This window comes from Bufo gargarizans, chromosome 3 (assembly GCF_014858855.1).
Source record: "Bufo gargarizans isolate SCDJY-AF-19 chromosome 3, ASM1485885v1, whole genome shotgun sequence".
NCBI lineage: Eukaryota > Metazoa > Chordata > Amphibia > Anura > Bufonidae > Bufo > Bufo gargarizans.
Window position 1 is genome coordinate 54,646,174 of NC_058082.1, and position 27,289 is coordinate 54,673,462.

At 45.4% G+C, this 27,289-nt stretch overlaps 1 protein-coding gene across 1 annotated transcript in view; it reads left to right on the top strand.

Annotated features, from left to right (window-relative positions):
- KPNA3 (karyopherin subunit alpha 3) overlaps nt 1-24,205 on the top strand; it is a 52,581-nt gene extending 28,376 nt beyond the window's left edge. The window contains exons 5-17 of the mRNA XM_044286142.1: nt 22-74; nt 191-286; nt 550-635; nt 9,789-9,875; nt 10,848-11,017; nt 15,289-15,333; nt 15,772-15,903; nt 16,549-16,677; nt 18,390-18,494; nt 19,065-19,136; nt 19,950-20,112; nt 20,418-20,512; nt 23,440-24,205. Coding sequence (XP_044142077.1) covers nt 22-74; nt 191-286; nt 550-635; nt 9,789-9,875; nt 10,848-11,017; nt 15,289-15,333; nt 15,772-15,903; nt 16,549-16,677; nt 18,390-18,494; nt 19,065-19,136; nt 19,950-20,112; nt 20,418-20,512; nt 23,440-23,538 — 1,332 coding nt within the window. The 3' untranslated portion in view covers nt 23,539-24,205. The remainder of the gene's footprint in view (nt 1-21; nt 75-190; nt 287-549; nt 636-9,788; nt 9,876-10,847; nt 11,018-15,288; nt 15,334-15,771; nt 15,904-16,548; nt 16,678-18,389; nt 18,495-19,064; nt 19,137-19,949; nt 20,113-20,417; nt 20,513-23,439) is intronic.
- Nucleotides 24,206-27,289: the final 3,084 nt, after the last annotated feature.

Here is a 27,289-nt window from a genome sequence, read left to right on the forward strand (position 1 = left end):
CTCTTTTCCATTGATTTTTAGAATGCTACCAGTGATAACCCAACGACACAATTAAGTGCCGTACAGGCTGCAAGGTAAAGTCTCTGAAATGTACTACTATGTTATCAGTATTGAATATACCTGATGGAAATGACCGGTGTCTCACTACCTGACATACAGTTAATAACCCATGTGCTCATTCTGTTTTCAGAAAGCTGCTTTCAAGTGACAGAAATCCACCTATAGATGACCTCATAAAATCTGGAATTCTGCCAATATTGGTGAAATGCTTAGAAGCGGATGATAAGTAAGTGTTTTATGCCTTGCTCCATTTTCTTTAAATGATTGTCTCCCTGAAGACAGCCCCTAGTTATGGCATATGGACATCATAGAATGGATCCAGTTTTAGACAGCCCTTCTTTGCCACAAACCCTTTAATCTTTTTTTTTTTTTTTTTTTTTGAGGATCAGCTAGACCATGGCTAGGTTTTATGAAATATCAGTCATCAATGCGATATAAACTTATTGTAATGCAGTTTCATTTTAAAAAAATTCCTTTTTTTTATTGCAGTCCTTCTTTACAGTTTGAGGCTGCCTGGGCATTAACCAATATTGCATCAGGAACATCTGCGCAAACCCAAGCAGTGGTCCAGTCTAGTAAGTACTATGCCACAAGCTACGTGTTACTATTAAATCATAATACTTTAGAGAGTCTGTCAGCATTTCTTACCATGGAAAACTGCTGACAGCACTGGGGAGGGCGGGACAAACATACCTTTTCTGGAGCTTTTATTATCAGGAGTATTGTGAACATGAACCTTTATTCTGCCAGGCATTGCTCCTGAAGATGCCCTAGATGTGGAAGTGCTTTCTGAATTGAGCTGCTTCAAAGCCTATCCCATCTGCTCTGAGTGACTGCTGTAATGGTCTTCTGGTTGGATGCTACAGCTGTCACAAAAAGCAGAGGGAAGGGGCTGTGAAGCAGCTAAATGCAGAGATCACTTCACAGTGAAGCTCGGCCTCTTGGGCACTTGCAGGAGTAGCTAGGCAAAAGGCATGTACCTAGTGCAATCAGTCTTGCGTAGCCCAAACTGCTAACAGACTTTTAAAGCATTCTTACACTTTCATGACTTTTCCAAATATCCTGCAGTTTATCTGCGGGCTTTATCTCTAATTCTCACTTGTCCCTGAACTTGTGGGTGAAGGCTATAATGTCTCTCATACACTGCCCATGGAGAAAACAGGAGATTCTGCTCCCTAACTCACTCAGCATCACAATATAGAACAGGGATGCTCAACCTGCGGCCCTCCAGCTGTTGTAGTTTTGCAACAGCTGGAGGGCCGCAGGTTGAGCATGCCTGATATAGGACATTATAGAGAAGTGCTGAGCAGCATTGATGTGAATAAAGCACTTTGGGTGAGATACAGAACTATTAGCTGCTGCAGTCCCTCTTCTTGTTTCTCACTTTGCTAAGTCATGCTCCTATTCCCTCCCCTATCCAGAGACTTCTGTTTAAACCTTTGGTGAGCTAACGATCTGTCTTTGTCTCACAAGATTAATTCAGCAGATGGTACGGAGTGAATGTTAGTTTAGGAAGGGGTGGAGCAGGAAGAGAACTGAAGAACAAGGCTTTTTCTCTGATAAGCTAGTATCTCATATTCGCCTGTTTGTGTATTTTGCGTTTTTCAGAATAGATCTTCATATTATGTTTTTTCTGATAAAGGGATTCGAATACATCCCTTTAGCTGGACATAAAGATAAATCATAACATTTTGGCGAGCATTCTCATTTATATTGCATGTGGCCAGCTTTCTGACTGAGAACAGTTTTCCAGTCCAGAGGTTGGAAAACTGCTGTACGGGCACACGGCAGGGCGCAGAAGGAAAGGAAGGCAGGTTTTGCTGGACTGTTTTTTTTTTTTTTTGTTTTTTTTTTTTTTAACACCATGTCCCATTTGAAGCCCCCCTGATGCACCCCTAGAGTGGAAACTCCAGAAAAGTGACCCCATTTTAGAAACTACGGGATAGGGTGGAAGTTTGTTGGTACTAGTTTAGGGTACATATGATTTTTGGTTGCTCTATATTACACTTTTTGTGAGGCAAGCTAACAAGAAATAGCTGTTTTGGGACTGTGTTTTTGTTAACATTCACCTGACAGGTTAGATCATGTGGTATTTTTTTAGACCAGGTTGTCACGGACGCAACGATACCTAATATTTATATATATTTTTTATTTATGTAAGTTTTACACAATGATTGATTTTCTTTTTTTGAAACAAAAAAAATCATGTTTTAGTGTTTCCATAGTCCGAGAGCCATATTTTTTTCAGTTTTGGGGCGATTACCTTGGGTAGGGTATGATTTTTGCGAGATGAGATGACTGTTATTGGCACTATTTTGGGGTGTGTGTGACTTTTTGATCGCTTGCTATTACACTTTTTGCGATGTAAGGTGACAAAAAATTGTTTATTTAGCACAGTTTTTATTTCAATTTTTTTACGGTGTTCATCTGAGGGGTTAGGTCATGGGATATTTTTATAGAGCCGGTCGATACGGATGCGGCGATACCTAATATGTATACTTTTTTTTTTTAATGTAAGTTTTACACATCATTTTTAAAACAAAAATTTGTGTCTCCATATTCTGAGCCATAGTTTTTTTTATTTTTTGGGCGATTGTCTCAGGTAGGGGCCCATTTTTTGCGGGATGAGGTGACGGTTAGATTGGTACTATTTTGGTGGGCAAACGTCTTTTCTCGCCCATTTTCCTTGGGGGACACAGACCTTGGGTATAGCTCAGCTCCCTAGGAGGCGTGACACTAAGTAAAACTGTTAAGCCCCTCCTCCATCAGCTATACCCTCAGCCTGGAGATAGAGGCTACCAGTTTTAGCTTAGTGTCCAAGGAGGCAAGACACTCCCTGCTACTGCAGGGCTGTTTTCTCCTTGTTATTTTTACTTTTTCTTCTAATTTTGTTATTTTATTTTTTCCTAGGGATACCAGAGACGCATTAGACCTCTCTGCTCTCCCGGGGTTGAGCTGCGCCAGTGCCAACTTATCTGCACTGCTGCCTCCCCCACAGAAGCAATAGGAGGATCTGGGCAGCAATGGCTCCCCTACATCCCGCCAGCTAGGGGGTCGCCCGCACGCCAAGCCCCTCTTCCAGCTTCCTGCCACTGCGGTGCCAGTGGCTGAAGGGGCGACTCTGCTGGAAAGGACTGAGGGTGAAGACGTCGGACGGTGAGATGGCTATTCCAGCCCATACCCCGTCCCTATCTGCAGCATCTACCCCTCTGGGTAAGGGGGGCACCCGTGGTCGCTCATTCTGAGCGCTCATCTGCAGGACAATGCAGCACAGCAGCATCCTCAGCACCCCCATGCCGTTCCCCCCCACGCTGCTATCTTTCTCCCCCCCTCCCCCTCATTCGGGGCTGACTCCATTTTTCTCTTCTCCCTCTCCCCCTTCCCGCCAAGAACGGGGGGCGGGGCTTAGCGGTCCCGGCAGGGGGCGGGGCTTACGCGCGCGTCATTTTGGGGGCGGAGCTTGTTCCCCGCACTTCCTCACTCCTGACAGGAAGCTGGGACACGGTGGGGGACTCTAACCTCCTGTGTACATCGCTCGGCTTCTGTGGGCGCTCTCTGCTGCTCACTGCTGTTCACTGCTTCTCTGCTGCTGCTGATCTGGGCCATCTCCTGACGTTCTTCTGAGGCACTGGTAGGACAGTTAACCCTCTCCTAACCCTCCTGGTCATAGCTGCTATAACCCTTTGTGGTCTCTATATTAGAGTACAACCACACTTCAGCATGTCAGATCCCACAGGTGCCCCCAAACCCTGGTACCATGCCTGTACCGCCTGTAAGGAACTTTTTCCGCGTGGGCAATCTGAGCCGCATTGTCTTGCATGTCAGGCCCCGGTGCAGTGCCCGCTTCCCGCTGCGCCCCCCGGTGCCTCTGAACCCCCTGACTGGGCTAGGTCTCTGTCTCAGGCGGTGGAAAGCCTTACACACGTAGTGGGCCGTCTCGTGGATAGACCGCCTCTCCCGCAGGCTGCCACAATCCCTGTCGCACCCGCTGGGACTACCGTTTCTGCCGCCCCCACTGTTTCCCTGCCTCCCAGCAAATCTTCCAGGGCCCGGCATACTCAGAAACGTTCAAGGGTTGAGCGCACATCTTCTCCAGATGCTTCGCTCTCTCCGCCATGCGTGCGAGCTCAGTCAAGTCTATCCTCTCAAAGGGATACGCTTTCTGAGGGAGAACTGGCGGATTCGGACGTGGACATGGACTCAGAGCTTCCGTCCAAATTGGCGTCCGCGGTGGGGCATCTTGTCACTAGCATCCGTGATACCTTTCAGCTACACGATGACCCCCCCCAGCTCTGAACAGGCCGGCGTGTCCTTTCTCCGCCCCAAACAGGCCTCCAAGGTTTTTCCCATACACGCTGATTTTTCTTCTGTGGTATCCAAGGCTTGGACTCGGCCTAACGTCCGCTTTATTACACCCAAAAAGCTGGACATTTGTTATCCCTTTCCAGCAGATTCTGTGACCACGTGGACATCCCCGCCTAAGGTTGATCCTCCCGTGGCTCGCCTGTCCAAAAGCACTACTATTCCTGTACAGGACGGATCTTCCCTCCAGTCTGTTGAGGACCGTCGTACGGAATCCCTCTCCAAGGCCATATTTACTGCCTCTGGTTCGGCCCTTAGACCGGTCTTTGCCTCCGCCTGGGTTGGCAAAGCGGTCTCTGAATGGGGTTTGCAACTGGAACGGGAGTTAGGGTCGGACGTCCCTGTTCAGGACCTCCGTTCCTTAGCCCAACTAATTGTTCAGGCCGGAAAATTCGTCTGTGAGGCCTCCCTTGATGCGGGTGCCCTCATTGCCCGTTCCTCTGCCCTGGCAGTTTCTGTCAGGAGGGAACTCTGGCTGAAGGTTTGGGCGGCGGACGCCGCTTCCAAACGCTCTTTGGCCGGCCTACCATTCACGGGTTCCCGCCTGTTCGGAACCCGTCTGGACGAACTTATATCAGAGGCCACGGGTGGGAAGAGTACTCACCTCCCCCAGTCCAGGCCAATGGGCGCCCCCCGTGGTCGCGCTGGTTCGTCCCGTTTTCGGTCCTTTCGCAAGCCCACCGGGTCTAGACCCGCGGCCAGTTCTTCTTCCTCTGGCCCAGCCCAGGATAGACGCAAGAAGCCTGCACGGGCTCCCACAGGCCAGCAGCCCTCTGCCTGAAGGTGCGCCCCCACCCACCCGGGTGGGGGGCCGCCTTCTCCTATTCAGGAACGTATGGCGGGCCCACATCTCAGACGCATGGGCGCTCGAGATTGTATCTTGCGGATACAAAATCGAATTTGCGTCCATTCCGCCAGACCGTTTCTTCCGATCCCGTCCTCCGCGAGATCCCGTACGAGTGGCCGCCTTCTTCGCGGCCATTCACTCTCTAATGGACAAGGGTGTCGTCGCCCCCGTGCCTCCGACGGAAAGGTTCAGGGGGTTCTACTCGAACCTCTTTGTGGTTCCCAAGAAGGAAGGCTCAGTGCGTCCGATCTTGGACCTAAAACGCCTGAACCGTTTTCTCCGACTGCAGAGATTCCGGATGGAGTCTCTCAGGTCCGCAGTGGCCTCCCTGGAAAGAGGGGATTTCATGGCCTCAATCGACATTCAGGATGCATACCTCCACGTTCCGGTTGCTCCATGTCATCACCGCTTCCTGCGCTTCGCGGTGGGGGACGATCACTTCCAATTCGTCGCCCTTCCCTTTGGTCTGGCGACGGCTCCTCGAGTGTTCACCAAGGTCCTGGCCCCTGTCTTGGCCCTTCTACGTTCAAGAAGTGTTTTTCTTCTCCCATACTTGGACGACATCCTGGTCAAGGCACCCTCCTTCTCTCAGACATCCCGCAGTGTGGAACTCACTCTGGAGACCCTGACGCGGTTCGGTTGGATTATCAACCACCCCAAATCTTCCCTTACCCCCTCCAGACGGCTGATCTTCCTGGGGATGCTCCTGGATACAGAGTTGGCGGAGGTCCGCCTTCCGTCGGACAAGCGTCTGGCCCTTCGCGGGTCGGTTCGCAGTCTCCTCCGTCATCACCGCCCTTCCCTCAGATCCAGCATGCGGTTGTTGGGAAAGATGGTTGCCTGTTTCGAAGCGGTGCCGTTCGCACAATTCCGATCCCGCACCTTTCAGAGGGCAATTCTGTCGGCCTGGGACAAATCACCGAGGAGTCTGGACAGGACCTTTCTTCTGCCTCCCCTGGCTCGGGCTTCCCTCGGCTGGTGGTTGCATATCCCTCTAAGGGGGAAGTCCTTCCTTCCACTGAACTGGCTGGTGATTACCACAGATGCCAGCTTACGGGGGTGGGGGGGGGGTTTTCCCTCCCCGGTCCGTCCAGGGCGTTTGGTCTCTATCGGAGTCCAGACTTCCAATCAATATTCTGGAACTGAGGGCGATTCTTCTGTCCCTCAGACACTGGACCCATCTGCTGAGGGGCCACCCTATTCGGATCCAATCGGACAATGCCACGGCTGTGGCATACATAAACCATCAGGGAGGCACTCGCAGCGCTGCAGCGATGCAAGAGGTGACCCTCATTCTCCTCTGGGCGGAGACGCACGTGCCGGCCTTATCTGCGATTTACATCCCGGGGGTGGACAACTGGGCGGCGTATTTCCTCAGCCGGTCCACCATCGACCTGGGAGAATGGTCCCTGCACCCAGAGGTGTTCGAAGCCCTTTGTCTTCGCTGGGGTCGCCCCGACGTGGACCTCATGGCCTCCAAATTCAACCACAAGGTCCCCCTATACCTGGCCAGGGCACGGGACCCGAAGGCATACGGCGCCGACGCGCTCGTCCTTCCGTGGCGCGAATTCTCCCTTCTGTACGTCTTTCCTCCTTTTCCCCTCCTGCCACGGGTTCTTCGGAGGATCGCGGCAGAGGGCGTCCCCGCGATTCTAATCGCCCCGGATTGGCCCCGCCGGTCTTGGTACGCCGACCTAATGTTGCTGTTGGCAGACGCACCGTGGCCACTGCCCTCCAGGGAAGACCTTCTCTCTCAGGGACCGATCTTCCACGAGCATTTAGGCTCGCTACGTTTGACGGCGTGGCTATTGAGACCGCCGTCTTAACGCGACGGGGTTTCTCCGCGGACGTAGTCCGCACCATGATCCGGGCTCGTAAGCCCGTATCCTCTAGGATCTACTATCGGGTTTGGAGGTCCTATCTGGGGTTCTGTGAGTCCCGGAGCATCCCACCTCTCCGGTTTTCTCTTCCCACAATCCTGTCCTTCCTCCAGTCGGGTCTGGACCTGGGGCTGTGCCTCAGTTCTCTGAAGGGTCAGATTTCGGCGCTGTCTATTCTTCTCCAGCGTCCCCTGGCCCCTCTAGGGCCAATTAAGACCTTCTTACAAGGGGTGGCTCACTCTGTTACGCCGTACCGCCCTCCAGTTCCTTCCTGGGACCTGAATGTGGTGCTCTCGGCGCTCCAATCAGCCCCCTTCGAGCCTTTACGGGAGGTCTCCCTTCGCCTTCTGTCCTGCAAGGTCATCTTTCTTGTGGCCGTCACGTCTCTCCGACGGGTGTCGGAGTTAGCGGCTCTTTCTTGCTCCGAACCTTTCCTGATCTTCCACCAGGATAAGGTTGTGCTTCGGCCTGTCCCGACTTTCCTGCCAAAGGTGGTCTCCGCCTTTCACATCAATGAGGACATCGTCCTTCCGTCGCTCTGTCCCTCTCCTTCCCACCCCAGAGAACGGGAACTGCACCGTCTGGATGTGGTCAGGGCGTTGAGGATTTACTTGGAGGTCACCGGGTCCTTTCGGCGCACGGACTCCGTTTGTGGTTCCGGAGGGTTCGCGCAGAGGGTTGGCGGTCTCCAAGGTGGCTATTGCCCGTTTCATTAAACTGGCGGTGTCTGAGGCTTATCGAGCCAAGGGCAGACCTCCGCCTTTCGGCGTCACTGCTCATTCCACCAGAGCAGTCGGAGCTTCCTGGGCGCAGAGGCATCGGGCCTCTGCTGAACAGTTGTGCAAAGCAGCCACTTGGTCCTCTCTGCACACTTTCACAAAGTTCTATAGGGTGCATACGCATGCATCAGCGGATGCTGCTTTGGGCCGCCTGGTTTTGCAGGCAGCGGTTTCCTGATGCTCTGGTGGTGTTCCGCCTTGGGTTTGTGGTCCCTCCCTTCTTGGACTGCTCTTGAACGTCCCAAGGTCTGTGTCCCCCAAGGAAAATGGGCGAGAAAAGGAGATTTTTGTATAACTTACCAGTTAAATCTCTTTCTCGCTCTTCCTTGGGGGACACAGCACCCACCCTTCTGTGTTTGGTTACAGGGTTATGGTCTGGCGCCCCGTTGGGTTGCTGGCTGGTTGTTTCCGTTATTGGTTGTTATCCTTTCACTACTTGGACACGCAACTGGTAGCCTCTATCTCCAGGCTGAGGGTATAGCTGATGGAGGAGGGGCTTAACAGTTTTACTTAGTGTCACGCCTCCTAGGGAGCTGAGCTATACCCAAGGTCTGTGTCCCCCAAGGAAGAGCGAGAAAGAGATTTAACTGGTAAGTTATACAAAAATCTCCTTTTTGATCGCTTGCTGTTGTACTTTTTGTGATGTAAGGTGACAAAAAAATTGTTTATTTAGCAGTTTTTATTTTTTACAGTGTTCATCTGAGGGGTTAGGTCATGTAATATATTTATAGAGCCGGTCGATACAGATGCGGCGATACCCAATATGTATACTCCCTAAACCCCACCCCCCCCCCCCCCATTTTATTTGGGGGAAATGACGTTCTTGTTTGTTTTTACTTGAAACTTTTAATTTTTTGGGGGGAAAACTTTATTTTTCAACTTTTTTTTGTCCCACTAATCCCTTTACAATGCATTCCAATACGTCTGTATTGGAATGCATTGGCTGTATGAGTAATAGTGTGTATTACTCATACAGCTTCCTGCCTGTGAGATCCAGGGGGCTGGATCTCACAGGCTCGTCACCGGAAGGCAGCGCGATGCCTTCCTTAGGCATCGCGCTGCCTTCCATGCCATCGGGTCCCCCCTACAGCCGCATGGGGACCCGATGGCGCCGCCGCAAACAGCAGGTGTGAAGAGCAGTACGTCATGTGTCCTGAAAAGGTTAAATTGACTTGACAGGTTAACTATGTCCACTTTCCCACCCACTGGAGTGAATCATGTAAAAAGCAAAATATTGCGCGCAAAAGTACAATTTTGTGACTTTTTAAGTCCATACGTTTGGAGCGCAGGGCTTGTTAGAAAATTATCAAAAAATGTGAACTATTTAGACAAAATGCTAGGGAATCTATTGCCTTGATAATAAGAAATATGAATTACAGATTGGAGGTCAGTGTCAGCAGTCCTAATGGATAAAGAGAATCAATTACTATTCCTGACATATCAGGAGCGGTGACTGTCCTCTTTAATGCGGTAGGACCTCTATGACTGGCTATAGCTGTAATGCAGTTTTGCAAGAAAAAAAGTCTGTTATCCGTCTTTAATGTTACACAAGTCAAGTAGCAACCGGCACTAAGGAAGAGCCTGTTTTGGTTTTAGTGCGAGTGTGGCCAATGCATATCCAGTTACTTGCTCCATTTTCAGAAAAGCCTTTCAGCCGGTCAGATGAAGATGCACCATGCTGTGTGTTCATTAGTCAGTAGGAATGCAGTCAAATCCAAGTGCTTTCTGTCACTGCGGGAATATCTGAAGCTCCTTGCTGTGTTGCCGAGGGGATATTACTGACCTGACAGACGGACGCTCTGATGTTTTCCTTTTCAAATCTGTAGGTGTGAATCATTTACACGGATTTTCTTTCCTCAGATGCTGTCCCCCTATTTCTGAGGCTTCTGCATTCCGTGCATCAAAATGTCTGTGAACAAGCAGTCTGGGCGCTTGGAAATATCATCGGTAGGACAAGTTCATTATACGTGCATGGAAAATGTTGAATAGGTTGTGTGAAGATTTCAACATGTCCGCTATCCACGACATAAGGTATAAGCGTTTGAATGGTAGGGGTACATCTGGGACACTCACTGATCATGAGAATGAGGCTCCCATGTTTCCCTTTATGAATGGAGTGGTGGTTGAGCATGCACACCTCTATTTGGGCTGCTAATAGCTATACAAGGATTCCCTTTATCAGCCCCATAGAGATGAGTGGAAGCTTGCATGCTTCACTGGTATGGAGTGACCCAGGACCCCTGTTCTCTGATCAGTGCGGGTCCCAGCCATTGTAACCTCACCATTCCAACACTTATACACTATACTGAGAATACGTTTAAATCTTGGCGCAACTTTTATTTTTTTTTCTATGAAAACTGGTGGACAGATAATTGTACCTAAAGTAACTATAGTGCAGGACAACCAATTAGACCCCATGCATACAACTATATCCATTTTGCAAATCACAGATTCACAAATGCGTTGTATTGTTTTCAATGGGTCCTTGGTCCCCATTCTGTGGGCAGTCTTCTCTTTTTGTAGAATGCACATGCAGGTATGGAAAACGCATGGATGATTCGTTCCACAAAGAGAGAGAACATATCCTTTACTTGTCCACAAAAAATGCGGATGCAACACGGACCTGCATCCATATTTAGCGGATCCACGATTTGCGGAACGCAAAATGGATATGGTCATGTGCATGGGACCTTAGTCTAGTTCAGAATGTAAATGTAAGCCCTGATCCGTGGCTAATCCACATAACCAGTTTCTTTGCACTCCAAAGTTATGTACGGTCTCTGAGGCCTTATTAACCATTTTCTCAAGGGCAGTTGGGGAATGCCACTCACGCATACATTTCAGAATCACCCTGTTTTTATTTTGCTCCAATAACATTTTTAATGCAAGATTTTTTTTAAACCCTTTTCATTTCTGTAGGTGATGGTCCTCAGTGTAGAGATTATGTCATCTCACTTGGAGTTGTCAAACCGCTCTTGTCCTTCATCAACCCTTCCATCCCCATCACCTTCCTCCGGAACGTCACATGGGTCATTGTCAATCTGTGCAGGAATAAGGACCCCCCACCGCCAATGGAGACTGTGCAGGAGGTAATAAGAATGTGAAGAGATGATTGTTTTGTTCTCGTACAACCCAAGCTGTGCGGTCCCAGTGTTTTCCACAGTTCATGAAGTTGTCTGATTCCTTGACAGAATCTGTTATATTTTCATTAATGTGCATAATGTAAACCACAGCAGATCATCTAGAATCATATACATAAGGCTTTACACAATAAGCTCATGTACCCTTTAAGGATAGGTCATTAATAGGACCAGCACCCGCACTTATCACCCACCCACATGAAGCTGTGATTGCCAAACCCCCTTTAGTATGCTGTTATAAGGGGCACTGGCAGTTGGGACCCCACCGATCTGATATTGATGAGTACTGATTTCCCGGGGGACCCTTTTATCTCCAAAAGCTTGCACTAGCCCCTGTTAACCAAAATGTAAGTGGGTATGGATTAATCTAAATCTGGCATATTTAGTGTAGTTTGCCCTGAGATAACCCATGAAATAAATATGCCTATTACATTAAATATACAAACTTTTTAAGCCTCTGATATTTATGTAAACATGTCATGCATTTTGAAATTAAAACAGGTTGTCTGACCAATATTTTTTTAATGGGTCAGAATGTCTTTAAAAAAAAAAAACATACAAAAGAAATATGATACTTCAATGATCCCCCACCGTTCGGTTCCAACACTTCCAGGGTCCATGCAGATCCCCCTCGACTGACAAAGGACAGCTCGGAAATCAGCCAGTGATATCCTGTTTGTCGAGGGAGACCAGCAGAGGGGCCAGGAGCCGAGGTGAATCAGTGAGGTATCACTTCTTTACTTTTATGATTCTAAACACTTTAAAAATTTCCGGCCAGGCACCCCCTTTTAACTTGTATTAAAATAACTCTTTGAAGCATCACTCCTCTTTCACTCTGGCACTGGGTGACAAGTTTAGCTGAATGGCACAAGGTCACCCCATTATTTTTCTTCTTTTACAAGTCACTGCTCAGCAGCAAGTGCTATTGGCTTCTGTTGTTGAGTAATTTACATCTGCTGCCCCGGAGTAGAATCTAAGGCTTCGTTCACCTCACCGTTCAGCCTTTCCGTTCTCCTGCTCCGTTTAGGAGTAGGAGAACGGAAAGGACGGAGAAGTCACATGACGGAGCCTAAGTACCCCATAGACTATAATGGGGTCCGTTATCTTTCCGCTCAGAAGATGATTTTGGAGTGGAGACAAAAGCTGTGCATGCAGGACTTTTGTCTCCGCTTCAAAATCATCTTCTGAGCGGAAACATAACGGACCACATTATAGTCTATAAGGTCCTAAAGGCTCCGTTTGGGTCAGTTATGTGCCTTCTCCGTCCTTTCTTTTCTTCAAAATTATCTGCAGGGATTCATCTCACCCCGGCCACAGCCTTTTCACTCCCCTACCCTCTGGTAGGCATCTTAGAGCCCTACATGCCCGCACCACTAGGCTGAAGAACAGCTTTTACCCCAAAGCAATCGGTCTCCTAAATGCTCGGAGATTATTGCCCCTTCCTAGGATAGAAACTACCACAGACTGAAAGTGACTGCTGCATTCATGACCCCATGATGATCTCTTGTCTGCAGTGGTGTCTGAATCAGTGTGTATATACTCCACAAGCACTTACTATATACAGACGTGGACAAAATTGTTGGTACCCTTTGGTCAATGAAAGAAAAAGTCACAATGGTCACAGAAATAACTTTAATCTGACAAAAGTAATAATAAATTAAAATTCTATAAATGTTAACCAATGAAAGTCAGACATTGTTTTTCAACCATGCTTCAACAGAATTATGTAAAAAAATAAACTCATGAAACAGGCATGGACAAAAATGATGGTACCCCTAGAAAACACAGAACATAATGTGACCAAAGGGACATGTTAATTCAAGGTGTGTCCACTAATTAGCATCACAGGTGTCTACAACCTTGTAATCAGCCATTGGGCCTATATATATGGCTCCAGGTAATCACTGTGTTGTTTGGTGATATGGTGTGTACCACACTCGACATGGACCAGAGGAAGCAAAGGAAAGAGCTGTCTCAAGAGATCAGAAAGAAAATTATAGACAAGCATGTTAAAGGTAAAGGCTATAAGACCATCTCCAAGCAACTAGATGTTCCTGTGAGTACAGTTGCACATATTATTCATAAGTTTAAGATCCATGGGACTGTAGCCAACCTCCCTGGACGTGGCCGCAGGAGGAAAATTGATGACAAATCTAAGAGACGGATAATCCGAATGGTAACAAAAGAGCCTAGAAAGACTTCTAAAGAGATTCAAGGTGAACTTCATGCTCAAGGAACATCAGTGTCAGATCGCACCATCCGTCGTTGTTTGAGCCAAAGTGGACTACATGGGAGACGACCAAGGAGGACACCATTGTTGAAAACGAATCATAAAAAAGCAAGACTGGAATATGCCAAACTACATGTTGACAAGCCACAAAGCTTCTGGGAGAATGTCCTGTGGACAGATGAGACAAAAATCGAAGTTTTTGCCAAGGCACATCAGCTGTATGTTCACAGACGAAAAAATGAAGCATATCAAGAAAAGAACACTGTCCCTACTGTGAAACATGGAGGAGGCTCTGTTATGTTCTGGGGCTGCTTTGCTGCGTCTGGCACAGGGTGTCTTGAATCTGTGCAGGGTACAATGAAATCTCAAGACTATCAAGGAATTCTAGAGAGAAATGTACTAGCCAGTGTCAGAAAGCTTGGTCTCAGTCGCAGGTCATGGGTCTTGCAACAGGACAATGACCCAAAACACACCGCTAAAAACACCCAAGAATGGCTAAGAGGAAAAAATTGGACTATTCTAAAGTGGCCTTCTATGAGCCCTGACCTCAATCCTATTGAGCATCTTTGGAAGGAGCTGAAACATGCAGTCTGGAAAAGGCACCCTTCAAACCGGACACAACTGGAGCAGTTTGCTCATGAGGAGTGGGCCAAAATACCTGCTGAGAGGTGCAGATGTCTCATTGACAGTTACAGGAAGCGTTTGATTGCAGTGATTGCCTCAAAAGGTTGCGCAACAAAATATTAAGTTAGGGGTACCATCATTTTTGTCCATGCCTGTTTCATGAGTTTATTTTTTTACATAATTCTGTTGAAGCATGGTTGAAAAACAATGTCTGACTTTCATTGGTTAACATTTATAGAATTTTAATTTATTATTACTTTTGTCAGATTAAAGTTATTTCTGTGACCATTGTGACTTTTTCTTTCATTGACCAAAGGGTACCAACAATTTTGTCCACGTCTGTATATGCTGTGAATAGTAATGCCTTCTAGTGCAATGTTTTGTTTTTTTCTAGTGTAATGCTTTAGTTTAAATGTCAGTTCTTGTTCCTCTGTCCATGGCATCTAGGATTGCTCCAAACAACATTTCATTGTATTGTACATTGTATTACATTGTATTGTACAGTGACAATAAAGGCATCTTATCATCTTCTCTTTCCGTTCTTCTACTCCTAAATGGAGCAGTAGAACGGAAAGGCTGAACAGTGATGTGAACAAAGCCTTACCTGTTAATTTCTTCTGAAGTTTCTCCTGCAGGTTAGAGTGGAGCTGTCCTAAAACAGCTTTGCAGTGTGGTCATTTGTAAAGTTTTTACTGTACTGCACCTGTCACTTCAAGATGTCATTTAAACCTATGAGTTTTAAAAGGTTGTCTCACCATAAGTACTTATCTCCCCCACAGAGTAGGCAATAAGTATATTACCATGGGGGGGCTGACCACTGGTACGATCACCAATCATGACAACAGGGTCTCTGAGTCAGTGGAGCACATGTGGTGCTACTGCATCCATTCTCTGTAGGACTTTCAGACATAGCCGAGCGCTAAATTCTGTCTTAGGGCTTGTTCACACTGATCCGCAATACACAGGCACCGTTCTGTTGTCATTCCACATCACGGATGGGGACCCATTCATTTCAATGGATCCGCAGATGCGGAACTGAACACTACTGCGTGCTTTCTGGTGTTCCGTGCCTTCGCACCCGTGCATTGCGGGCCTCAATTTGCGGTTCACAGCACAGACACGGGACACCGACGGTTGTGTGAATGAGCCCTTAGGCAAACAGGAATTAATTGAGCAGCAGCGCATGTAGTGACTACAGGAATCAGACCTCCAGCAATCACATACTTCTCCTTTAAGATGCCACGTCTTGTAACTTCAATTATGCATTTGTTTTGGTTTTTAATATAAATGTGACTTAAATTACAGAAATATAATCCATTCTGATGGCCTGTACCTAATATAGTTTTGGTTTATTTCCCCCTTATAGATTTTGCCTGCTCTTTGTGTCCTAATATACCACACAGACATTAATGTAAGTATATTGCTCTCTTGTGCAATTACAGATGTTTTCTGGGTGTTTAATGTTGATGGCCTATCCTGAGAATAGGTGTTCAATATCTGATCATGGGGTCCAATTCCCGTACCCCTGCCGGTCATCTGTTTTTAGAGACCGCAGTGCCTAGGCGCAGCTCAGTCCCCTTCAAGTGTATGGATCTGAACTGCACTATACTGTGCTTCGTAAGATGTGATCGGCAGGGGTGTCGGATTCCGGACAATTTGGCATTGGAGACCTATCCGAAGGATAGGTTATAATATTTAACACCTAGAAAAAAACCTTTTTAATATTCCATATTGAGAATTGTATTTTCTTGCTGCTTCTTGCCAGCCAACAGCTTATTAGTTTATGTAGATTTCTTCTTCTATTGGTTTTGTCATTTGTCAATATAAGTTTATGCTTGTTTCCCTTTAGATTCTAGTGGATACAGTATGGGCTTTATCGTACCTAACTGATGGTGGCAATGAACAAATTCAGATGGTGATAGATTCTGGAGTTGTGCCATACTTGGTGCCACTTTTGAGTCATCAGGAAGTAAAAGTTCAGGTGATTTATTTTTATTTTTTTCATAGTGGTTTTAAGATTTGCCTTTTCAGTTTTGTCTGTATAGCATTTCGCTAGGATCGCTGCTGAACCTAAATATGGAGGGGCTGGGGAGCTGATAGTTGCGTTTCCTGCACTGCAGTCACCAACTCTGCAGAGGACAGACCTCCACTCATCCAGCATATCCTAGTTGATATGTCAACACTTTCAAAAGATGGTATTAAGTCTTTAGTTGTGATTTATTTAATAGATTTATCATGTTTTGGTTTTCATTTTGCCTCTATAAGACACTCTTAAAGGGTTACATTTGTGAGTACGAGGAGCTGCTTCTGATTGTCTGCGTTTACAGGGCTGTATATACTTATTGACTGACAGCTGCATCAATGCTCCTTCCAGATGCCACACATTAAATGGTCCAGCCTTCCAAACTCTGGAACTGGGAACTTTTGAATGGGGTCTGTGAACAGCTATTCAGCATTGAGCAGCATTTTGTGACGTTCTGCAGCGAAGTCACAAACCATTCGCACACAATACACTCACTCCACTTGCTAGCTTCATAGGTCAAACCTGGTATTTATTGCAAATTGACTAAAATCTTGATAATTGTAAGAGCATATCCTTACTTCTGTTTATTCCCTCCCTTTTTAGACGGCAGCGTTAAGAGCTGTGGGTAACATAGTAACTGGCACCGATGAACAGACTCAAGTGGTGTTAAACTGCGACGTTCTCGCTCACTTTCAAAATCTACTGACGCATCCTAAAGAGAAAATAAATAAGGTATTTTGGTTGTTATTATTAATATATTTATATATGCTTAAAGGTGTTGTCCACTTATATATAAAATATATATTAATGACCTATCCTCAGGATAGCTCATTAATATCAGATCGGCTAGCGGACAATTCCAGGCACCCCCATTGATCAACTGTTTGAAGAGAACACAGCTCCCGTACAAGCGTTGCCTTTTCTGCTGTTTAGCTGCTCGCTGTCAACATTGCATCGGTGAGCAGGTAAACATTGAAGAGGAGGCATTGCTCGTATGATCGCTGTGTTCTCTTCAAACTGCTGAGCGACGGGGGTGCTGGGAATTGGCCCCCTGCCAATCTGATATGGATAACCCATCCTGACAATAGGTAATCAATATAACAACAAAAGCAGACAACACCTTACAGGCGGATTGCCCAATGTTACTAGATCTGCGGAGGGAATCGTACTTACCTGCTTTCCGCTGCTGGCTTCCGACTCCTTCACTCCCCCACTGCAGCTGTAGCTCTTTGGGCTCCATTCATGATGCTGACACTTTGATGGTTTGACATTTGTCACATGACTGCTGCAGCGGTGATGTGTCCCACGTGCGTTACATGACCCGGTGACATAACAGGGTGTAGGCAAGTATGAATACCTCTGGAGGCCCGGCCATGTTGGGGAATCTGCCTGTAGGGCCCCCGGGGCTGAACAACCGCTTTAAGGTAGTCATATTATGCCAAAGAATATACAAATATTGTAACACCTATTTGAAGATGAAAACGGGTATTATCTATCCGCAGGATGACGGCTCATGCACACGGCCATGTATTGTGGTCCACAAATTGCGGATCCATAAAACACAGATCCCCGCCGAGTGCTTGATTTTTCTTTTTTTTTTTTTTACAGAAAAGTCCTATCCTTGTCTGCAAAAGAGACAAGAAGAGGGCATGTTGTATTTTTTTGTGGAGCCGCAGAACGGCATGAGTGCATGACCCCTAAGTGATACATTTTTAGACAATATGGGCCATAAACAGCAGTCTGTATTTTGCATACAGGAGCTCTGCAGGTTATCATCTGGCTAAGGGTACTACGGCTACACAGCGACATGTCGAGCAACATTTTATGCAGTGTATTTCAATGGTGTTGCAATGCTGCGACACAAGTCAGTTTATTTATTTTTTTTAGCAACTGTCGTGTCTCCAGTATGTCTCATTGCACCATTAAAATATATTATAATAAATGTCTTGCTGTCGCCCTGTAGTCATACCCTTAAAGGGGTATGCCCAGCTAGGATAGGTGCGGCGCAGCCCCATAGTAATAAATGGAGGGCGGCCTTCCTTCACTTTCCCGGCTGCTCTTACGAGATAGGTGCGGGTCCTGCACCTATCAGACAATGGGGTCATATCTTAGGGATATGCCCTCATTGTCTGAGATGGGAAAACCCCATTAAGAGAATCCTCCAATAACACTATTGGGTAATTACTACATTTGCATTATATCTAGCTTTTATGTCCGTAGTCATTGTGATATGACTACATTTTGGCATCTGTATTAAATTTGGATACCCCAGACCACCTGCGATTCCTCTGACCCAGCCTTAGATCCCCAAATGGTTCTATGGTGATCTAATTATGCCGTGTGAAAACCACCCTAAGCAAATGTATTTCTTTGTAAAGATCGATAATTTGCACACAGACGCTGAGCATTAAAGTTACAGTTCTATGTATTGTATTTTGTTGCAGGAAGCAGTTTGGTTCCTTTCCAATATCACAGCTGGAAATCAGCAACAGGTTCAAGCTGTTATAGATGCCGGATTAATCCCCATGATAATACATCAGCTGGCCAAGGTGAGTCTGTCTAGTAGAGTACATGTCCATATTGTGCATCAAAGGGGCAGTATTGTAACTATTCCGGAGATGGTTACGTCAGCAGTTTGACGTACCAGCCATTTCTGGGACAATGCTTTATTTCATAGCTGCTAAATTTTTGTGGTGCACTTCTATCCCTGTTGGATTTGTTCTCTGAAGCGGTGGTTTTGTTATGATTATTATTATTAAAAGCTTTACTTTCAGTGAAAACATGGTCTGCATGATATCCTGCCTTAAAGGTTTTTTTCCAGGATTTTAATATTGATGTCCTATCCCATTTGCTTCAGTTCTATCTGAGGATACGCTTTCAATATTAAAATCCAAGAATATACCTTTAATTTCATTTAGCATAGCTCCACTGTAGGAGGCCGTCTCAAGTGCTTATACATAAATTCCCTGATATGATATACTGATTGCTGCTGGAATGTGGTGACCAAAAAATAAAACCAAACTTTGGGAAGTGACTGGTCTCTTATTTTATTCTGCTGTAACTATATAGATTACCATATTTTTCTTGGAATTTCATAGAACTGTTTTTCTGTTCTGCAGGGAGACTTTGGTACCCAAAAAGAAGCCGCATGGGCAATCAGCAACTTAACAATAAGTGGCCGGAAAGACCAGGTAAGCCATGGATTTATTGAGTTGAGGCGTCAGAGAAAAATTTTCTAGCCAAAGTCAAAATGGCTGCTATGCACCAGTGTCTTCAGGTGAGGCTTGAGTGACTGTAGAGCCCTCCTTGTCGTACTGGATGCAAGTGTTTGATAAAGAGAATGTGCCCCTTTAAGAAAGTTCAGATATCTCACTCAGCTCTATTAGATATATTTAAATGATTAGTGTAACCCTCCAAATTTATAGTAATAACGGAGGTACAGCACAGCATAAAGTCAGAAGAAAAGATGCTCCAGAATTGTCATTTTATGGTGAATGTAAGTATTTACCTAAAAAGACCTGTCAGGAGAGGTTAGTTTTTTTTTGTTTTTTTTTAAGGCCTCATTCACACGAGCTTGATAACATCAGTGACCAGATGGGCAGTGATTTATCTGTGAAGATGTCCGTTTTTTGCCTTCCATATGTCATCCGTATCTTGCTCAGCTGAAAATTAATTTCAAGAGCATCTCCTAGCAATTATCTGTAAAACACACGTTATGTCCGTGTTTTTCATGGACTCATAGACTTTATTTGGTGCGATGGATCCATAAACATGGACAGAAATGGCCATGCTGTGGTGTAATCCCTGGATCATGGTAAATATCTGATGTGTGAGTGCACATTAAAATCAGTGGTACTTGTTCTGTCCTTGGAGACCACCGACAGCACAGGTCTATGATTCACTGACATCTGAATAAGGCCTTACTCTGTGCAAACTTTGACAACTAGGACGTGTTCTGTGAACTTCAGGCTGTGCAGTTGTCACTTTCTGCTTGTCCTGTGCAGGTGGAGTACCTGGTGCAGCAGAACGTCATCCCACCGTTCTGCAACTTATTGGCTGTGAAAGACTCGCAGGTTGTCCAGGTGGTTTTGGACGGCTTGAAAAACATTCTTATAATGGCAGGAGAAGAAGCGAGCACAATTGCCGAGATCATAGAAGAGTGTGGAGGTGAGAAATTAATTTGTCTTAAAACAGAACATACTGTGAGCAGAGGCCTAACTAACTGCTAGAGGATCTCATTAACATTGGTCTTCTGCATGGACTGGTCAAAGACAGATCAAACATGTATATATGCGTACGTTGCTTGCTACTAAATCAATTTGGGCAACACAGACCCATGTCAGATAATGTGTGGCATTACAGCATTCTTATCACTCTTTAGGAGATGTAGATAGATCATATTCAGTTTATTATTTCCATTCTATTTTGTCATCTCCATGTCATACTTTACTGATGGCTGCCATCTTTTTCAGGTCTGGAGAAAATAGAAGCACTGCAACAGCACGAGAATGAAGAAATTTACAAATTAGCATTTGAAATCATAGATCAGTATTTCTCTGGTGACGATGTAAGCATGTTTAACTTCAATATCTTCCTAAAATTAAAGGAATTGCACCATGAAAATCTATTGATCCACTATCCAGAAAAATTTGGATTTTTCCTGGATGACCAAATGCTTGGACCCACAGAGAATTGGGGGGTCCCAAGTCCTGTCTTTGAATGGAGCAGTAGTGTGCACGTCGGTCCACAACTCGAGCCACTTCTATGGTGCTGACTGAGAACAGTCTACACAGAAGTGAACGAAGTAGTAGACTGACATGCACACTACTGCTGTATGTAAAGAGGGCGACACCCTGTTCTCAGCATCAATCCCCTCCACACTCCGACTTTTATCACTTGTTACCCTGTGAATGTGATAAATACGGCACCAAGTATGCCACTACATAAAATTCCCAATGTGGGATCATAGCTAAGATGTGGTTTAGATCATGTAGTTCAGATTGCGCCAGTGCACCTCTCTAAATACAGTTCATAGCCACTGTGCAATGGTCAGTCTTAAGTGGAGTGGAGTGGAGCTACACAGAGATGAGCTCCTGGTTTTGGCTCAAAATCACAGATGAAAATCGGTGACCAAAACAGACTTGTGAATGGGGCTTTCGGATCGGTCACGTGCTCCGGATTTCTTATTTAACAAAATTAGTCCTAAAAGTCTGTTTTGATGTTCTTACATAAAAAGAAAACTACTAGTGGAAACACATGTACACGTAGGTGGTTTGTCATTGGATTTTATGTGGCTTTGGTTCACTGATAAATTATAGATAACTTTAACAAACAGATACAAACAATGCAGCATTCAATTAAAGGGAACTGGTCACCAGTTTTATGGTGTCCTAACTAAGGGCAACATAAATAAGTGACTGATTCTCTTAGCAAAATGCTGGGTCACTTTCTTTAATTGACCCAGTCAATCTGCCAACATCTTGTATTGAAAAGCTCCAGCTCATAATGATGAGTCCTAAATATTCATGAGCTCCTGACTCTCCCCGCCTACCTGCTGCTGATTGACAGTTTTTTTCCATATGAATCAGCAGCAGTTGGGAAGGGGAGTGGCTATAGCTGTTAATTAAATAAACGCTGGACTCAATGACATCACGCTGGACTCAAATCAGCTCATTAGCATGCAGCATCTTTGTGTGTATATTATGAGGTAACCATCTGTCACACCAGTAAGTGAATACATCTAAGGTACTTTTTAGTAGTTAATGATTGTATATAATTAGTTAGATTATAATCAAATATCCACATGACAGGTTCCCTTTAAGTGTGTGAACGTAATACATCATGTGTACCCTGCCATACAAGCTTACTATCAGGGTTAGTGTAAGAATTGGTGGAAAGGATAGGTGCTGTCACCTTGTTAGAAGAAGGCATGACAAAATACACTGCCTATATGTTCTCTTAGGTCATATAGTGGGTGTCCACCTCAGCACCCCTCATTTGTGAGACAGAAGGAGAGCTGATCTATAAGGGTCTGTTCACAGAATGCAATCATATTTCTGCAAAAACTGTAATATGACCACCGTGTGTGATCAGACCCTTAAAGGAGTATTCCCTAGGATATGCCCCCACTGCCTGATGGGTGCGGGTCCCACTGATGGGACCCGCACCTATATTGAGAATGGAGCGGGGAGCGCTGTGGCTGGAGGACCCCAGATTTCCCAGGGTCTGTCCACCACCAAATGCTAATCTCCGCCTCTCCCATAGAAGTGAATGATCACATTCATTTCTATGGGGCTATTTTCGGCGGCCCCATGGAAATGAATGGAGGCGGCTGCGCATGCGCAGTGCACTCTCCTTCACTTTCGGGGCTCAGTTCTCGATATAGGTGCGGGTCCCAGCGGTGGGACCCGCACCTATAAGACAATGGGGGCATATCCTAGCGATATGCCCCCATTGTCTGAGATGAGAAAACCCCTTTATTGGGTTTTTCCAGGACCAACTTATTGATGAGCTATCCTTAGGACAGATCAGAAGGGGCCAAACTCCCGCTGCACAGCTGTTTAGTTGTTGTGCTGGAATCAGGCGCTAAAATGACACCTCCATCCACTATGCAGTGGTCATGTCTGGTTACTGCAGTGCTGCTCCCATTCCAGTGCCGCATCTAGTAAAAACAGCCGATTGGCGGAGTACTGGGTAGTTGGACCTCTGCCGATTTTGAAATTATCCTGTTCTGAGGATAGGACATCAATAAGTTAGTCATGAAAAAACCCTTAAATTGAGTTCCAGCTCTTGCAAACCTGACTTGCCCCTTTATTGCAGGGGAAATCTACAAAGGCAAACCTTTGACTGTGCCTTCACAGGTAGTGGACTTTTTTTGCAGAAAACTTCTACAACTGAAAATCTATTCCAGTCGTCTGAATGGGGTGGTTTTGGACGCAAGCCCCGTTTAGGCTACTTTCACACTGGAGTTGTTAATTCCGGTATTGAGATCCAGCAGAGGATCTCAATAACGGAATTAGACGGATCTGTTTTGATTTTGCACATCAGGATGCATCCGTTACATTAGGATGCGGTTGTCTAAAATCAAAACGGAAAAAAACGGATCCGTCACTAAATACATTAAAAGTCAACGGGTGACCCTTTTTTTTAGGCTTCTAAAAAACTGATCCGCATTGACTTGCATGGTTTTCCGTGCCTGATCCGTTTTTTTTTTTTTTTTGACCGGACACAAAACTGCAGATTGCAGCCTGATGCATCCTGAACGGATCTTTCCATTTAGAATACATGAGGTCTAAACGGAAACATTTATTTATTTTTTCTGGTATTGAGATCTAACTCAAGTGTGAAACAGGCCTTAGGTGAATGGAATTTCTGCAACAAAATCTGCTGCCCCCGAGCAGTACACTTTCCCCTTCACCTGCTTCTCCACATGTCTCTTTAATGACATTAAGCCCTTTATAGGATTTAATTGAGTTTATTTTCTGTTCTGGGCAGATTGATGAAGATCAAAGCCTGATTCCTGAAGCCACCCAGGGAGGTACCTACAACTTTGAGCCGTCATCCAACCTTCAGACAAAAGAATTTAACTTCTAAGTGTGATGCAGTGCAGCTTTCCTCTGTCCCTCAACTTCTAGCACCACCAGACGTCCACCTGTTGAAGACAAACCCTAAAAAGCTTCAAGACACAAAAAAAAAGCCTCTCCATTTTGATGCTTCTAAAGCGAACCATGTATCTTTCACTTGCCAAATGTCACTCACACGGACTGTAATTGCATTTGCATGAGCTTGGTTTTCTTTGAAATTCTAACAGACCCAGCTGTATTTTTTACCTTCTCCATTTGGCACTGTGTGCTGACTGCCACAACATTCAGCCTTTTTATTTTTTTTTTATTTTTTTTTTGGTTAAGATAATTTCATAGTGATGGCATATCGGCTTCCTGTGGAAAAAGTAGCTTTTCTTGAATCTGGTGCACTGTACATCAAGACTTTGCTCTAATGCATACATTGTGGAAGACTCTGCAAGAGTACAGTCTACTCTGAGCCTCCATCTTCCTCCATAGACATTTTCATATTTTGAGGAACTATAAATTTAATGGATACAAAACATGCAAGCCAAAAGATTTTAATTCATGAAACTGAATAAAACATAACTTGGATGAATTATTGAGGCAAACAAAAATTCTGTTTGAGAGAAAACTTGTAACGATGTCTCTTACTTAGTATTTCCCCAACTGCCTCCCAAGTCAGGATTGGAAAAGTGGAACTGACCGAAAAGTAAACTGCTTTGTGTTTTACCGAACATCCAGCCCTGTCCCACCACTTTGACCAGTTTTTCTGCTGTTTTTCAAGTAACCCCAACCTGTAGAACATGTCCGACTTGATCAAAAGCTGAAAGCAAGTGTCCCTTAAAAATTGAACTTACAAAGATCTAAATTGTGGGTGGGGGGGAAAAGAAACCTTGCTTTCAACTTCAGTAGACATGGTATGTTCGGTTTTGTTCAGGTGGTTCTAGGTGGTCGGTTCTTTTTTTTATTATTATTATTATTATTGAGGCTTTTCAAATTTACTGTAAATTGTCTGAAATCGATTTCTACGTTGTATCCAGCGCTTTTCAGAATGTGGTTGGACAATGGTGAATATCTAGAAATGGGCTAAGCAAGCTTTCCCTTTCGTCAATGACGAGCTGGTTGGGATTTGTAGTTCAACAGCTGGTCACATTTTTATTTTGAAGAAATCCCAAGGAAATTTTTTTTTTTTTATTCAGTGACATCTGTTCTATAGGTAGCCGTGTAGACAAGAACGCGCAAAACTCCTTCTCACCCTCAATAATTAGAAAGTTATCATGAGTGACACTTTCTTTGCTACATTGGATTGGATGGTCATACCCAAGTAACACATGGACTATTATGGTCCCGAATATATGTGACAAAGCCCCACTGATCCTGAGAATGAAGAGGTACAGCACGGATTCAGCAAGTTGGCAGCTTCCCCGGGGTTTTCTCTGTGAGGAGGACACTGGCCCTTTAATTCTTAGGATCTGTGGGGGTTCCTTTAAAGGATACAGTGAAGAACAGAAGTATTTGAACACCCTGCGATTTTGCAAGTTCTCCCACTTAGAAATCATGGAGGGGTCTGAAATTCACATTGTAGGTGCATTCCCACTCTGAGAGACAGAATTTAAAATAAAAAATCAGGAAATCACATTGTATGATTTTTAAAGTTTTTTTTTTTATCTTTAACTGCTGAACATAAGTATTTGAACACCTGATAAAATCAGTGTTAATATTTGGTACAGAAGCCTTTGTTTGCCGTAGTTCTTGACCAGGTTTGGACACATTGCAACAGGGATTTTGGCCCACTCCTCCACACAGATCTCTAGATCTGTCAGCTTTCGGGGCTGTCGCTGAGCAACACAGAGTTTCAGCTCCCTCCAAAGATGTTCTATTGGATTTAGGTCTGAAGACTGGCTAGGCCACTCCAGAACCTTGATATGCTTCTTACGGAGCCACTCCCTGGTTATCCTGGCTGTGTGCTTCAGGTCGTTGTCATGTTGGAAGACCCAGCCACGACCCATCTTCAATGCTCTGACTGAGGGAAGGAGGTTGTGGCTCAAAATCTCACAATAAATGGCCTCATTCATCCTCTCCTTAATACAGTGCAGTCGTCCTGTCACCTTCGCAGAAAAGCACCCCCAAAGCATATTACCACCCCCATGCTTCACAGTAGGGATGGTGTTCTTGGGATGCAACTCATTCTTTTTCCTCCAAACACGACGAGTGATGTTTAGACCAAAAAGTTCTACTTTGGTCTCATCTGACCACATGACTTTCTCCCATGCCGCCTCTGGATCATCCAGATGGTCATTGACAAACTTCAGACACCTGGACATGTGATGACTTGAGCAGGGGAACCTTCCGTGCAATGCATGATTTGAAACCATGACGGTGTAGTGTTCTACTGACAGTGACCTTTGAAACTGTGGTCCCAGCTCTCTTCATGTCATTGACCAGCTCCTCCCTTGTAGTTCTGGGCTGATTCCTCACCTTTCTTATCAGTGATACCCCATGAGGTGAGATCTTGCATGGAGCCCCAGTTCGAGGAAGACTGACAAGTGTCGTCTTTAGCCTCTTCCCATTTCTAACAATTGCTCCAACAGTTGATCTATTTTCACCAAGCTGCTTGGCAATTGCCCCGTAGCCCTTTCCAGCCTTGTGGAGGTCCACAATTTTGTCTCTGGTGTCTTTTGACAGCTCTTTGGTCTTGCCCATGGTAGTAGTTGGCGTCTGACTGACTGTGGGGTGAACAGGGGTCTCTAAAGAGCTCAGACAGGTGCTACTAAGTTAGATTAATGAGTGGAGTAGAGGTGGACTTTTTTAAAGGCACACTAACAGGTCTTTGAGAGACAGAATTCTTGCTGTCTCAGGTGTTCAAATACTTATGTTCAGCAGTGCAAGACAAATTCTTTTAGAGTCATAAAATGTTATTTCCTGAATTTTCTTTTTTAAATTCTAAGTGGGAGAACTTGAAAAATCACAGGGTGTTTAAATACTTCTGTTCCTCACTGTATATCTCACCTCAGACATTGTTAGGATATTCCACCATTAGGTTCCACCTCTCGGGCACGCACTTATCTCTAAAAGGGAACCCCCAAAGTGAAAGAGCGAACCGTGCATGCACACTCGCCCTCCGTTCATTTCAATAGGAGTGGCTGATTCCGGCAGTTTCATAGAAGTGAATGGGAGCGGTGGCTGCTTTTGTGTGGCATGCTCTCCATTCATTTCTATGGGAGTCGCAAAAATAGCAGAGCACACTCGGCTATTTTCAGAACTCTAAAAGGAGTGAATGGAGAGCATGCCACGCATATTCTCTTGTTCACTTTGGAGGCCCCGTTCTGGAGATAGATGCGGGATCCACATCTATCTAACATTGGTGGCATATCCTAGCGATTTGTCACCAATATGTGAGGTGACAACCCATTTAAGCACCAGGGGTTATCCAATAGTACACATGCCCCCCACAATGCCTGGGCCGTCCTATAGATCATACTTACCCCGGCACCCGCTTCACTCCGGATCCCTGCATGGCTGCCTTTACATCTTCCGTTGCGCAGATCAAAACAGCCGGGTGGAGGGGGAACCAATAGCAGGCCATGACAGAACGGTCTGGAGAGCGGGGTAAGTATGATCTATAGAAGGGGCCCGGGTATTGGGGGGGGTATAGTCTATTGGATAACCCTATTTAAGAGCTCATATTGAGTTGTAAGGAGTAGTAATTTAGCATCCATCTTGTAGCCTTTGCGGTAGCAGCATAGAGTGGCATGTTAGAGTACATAGGGACTGTATGT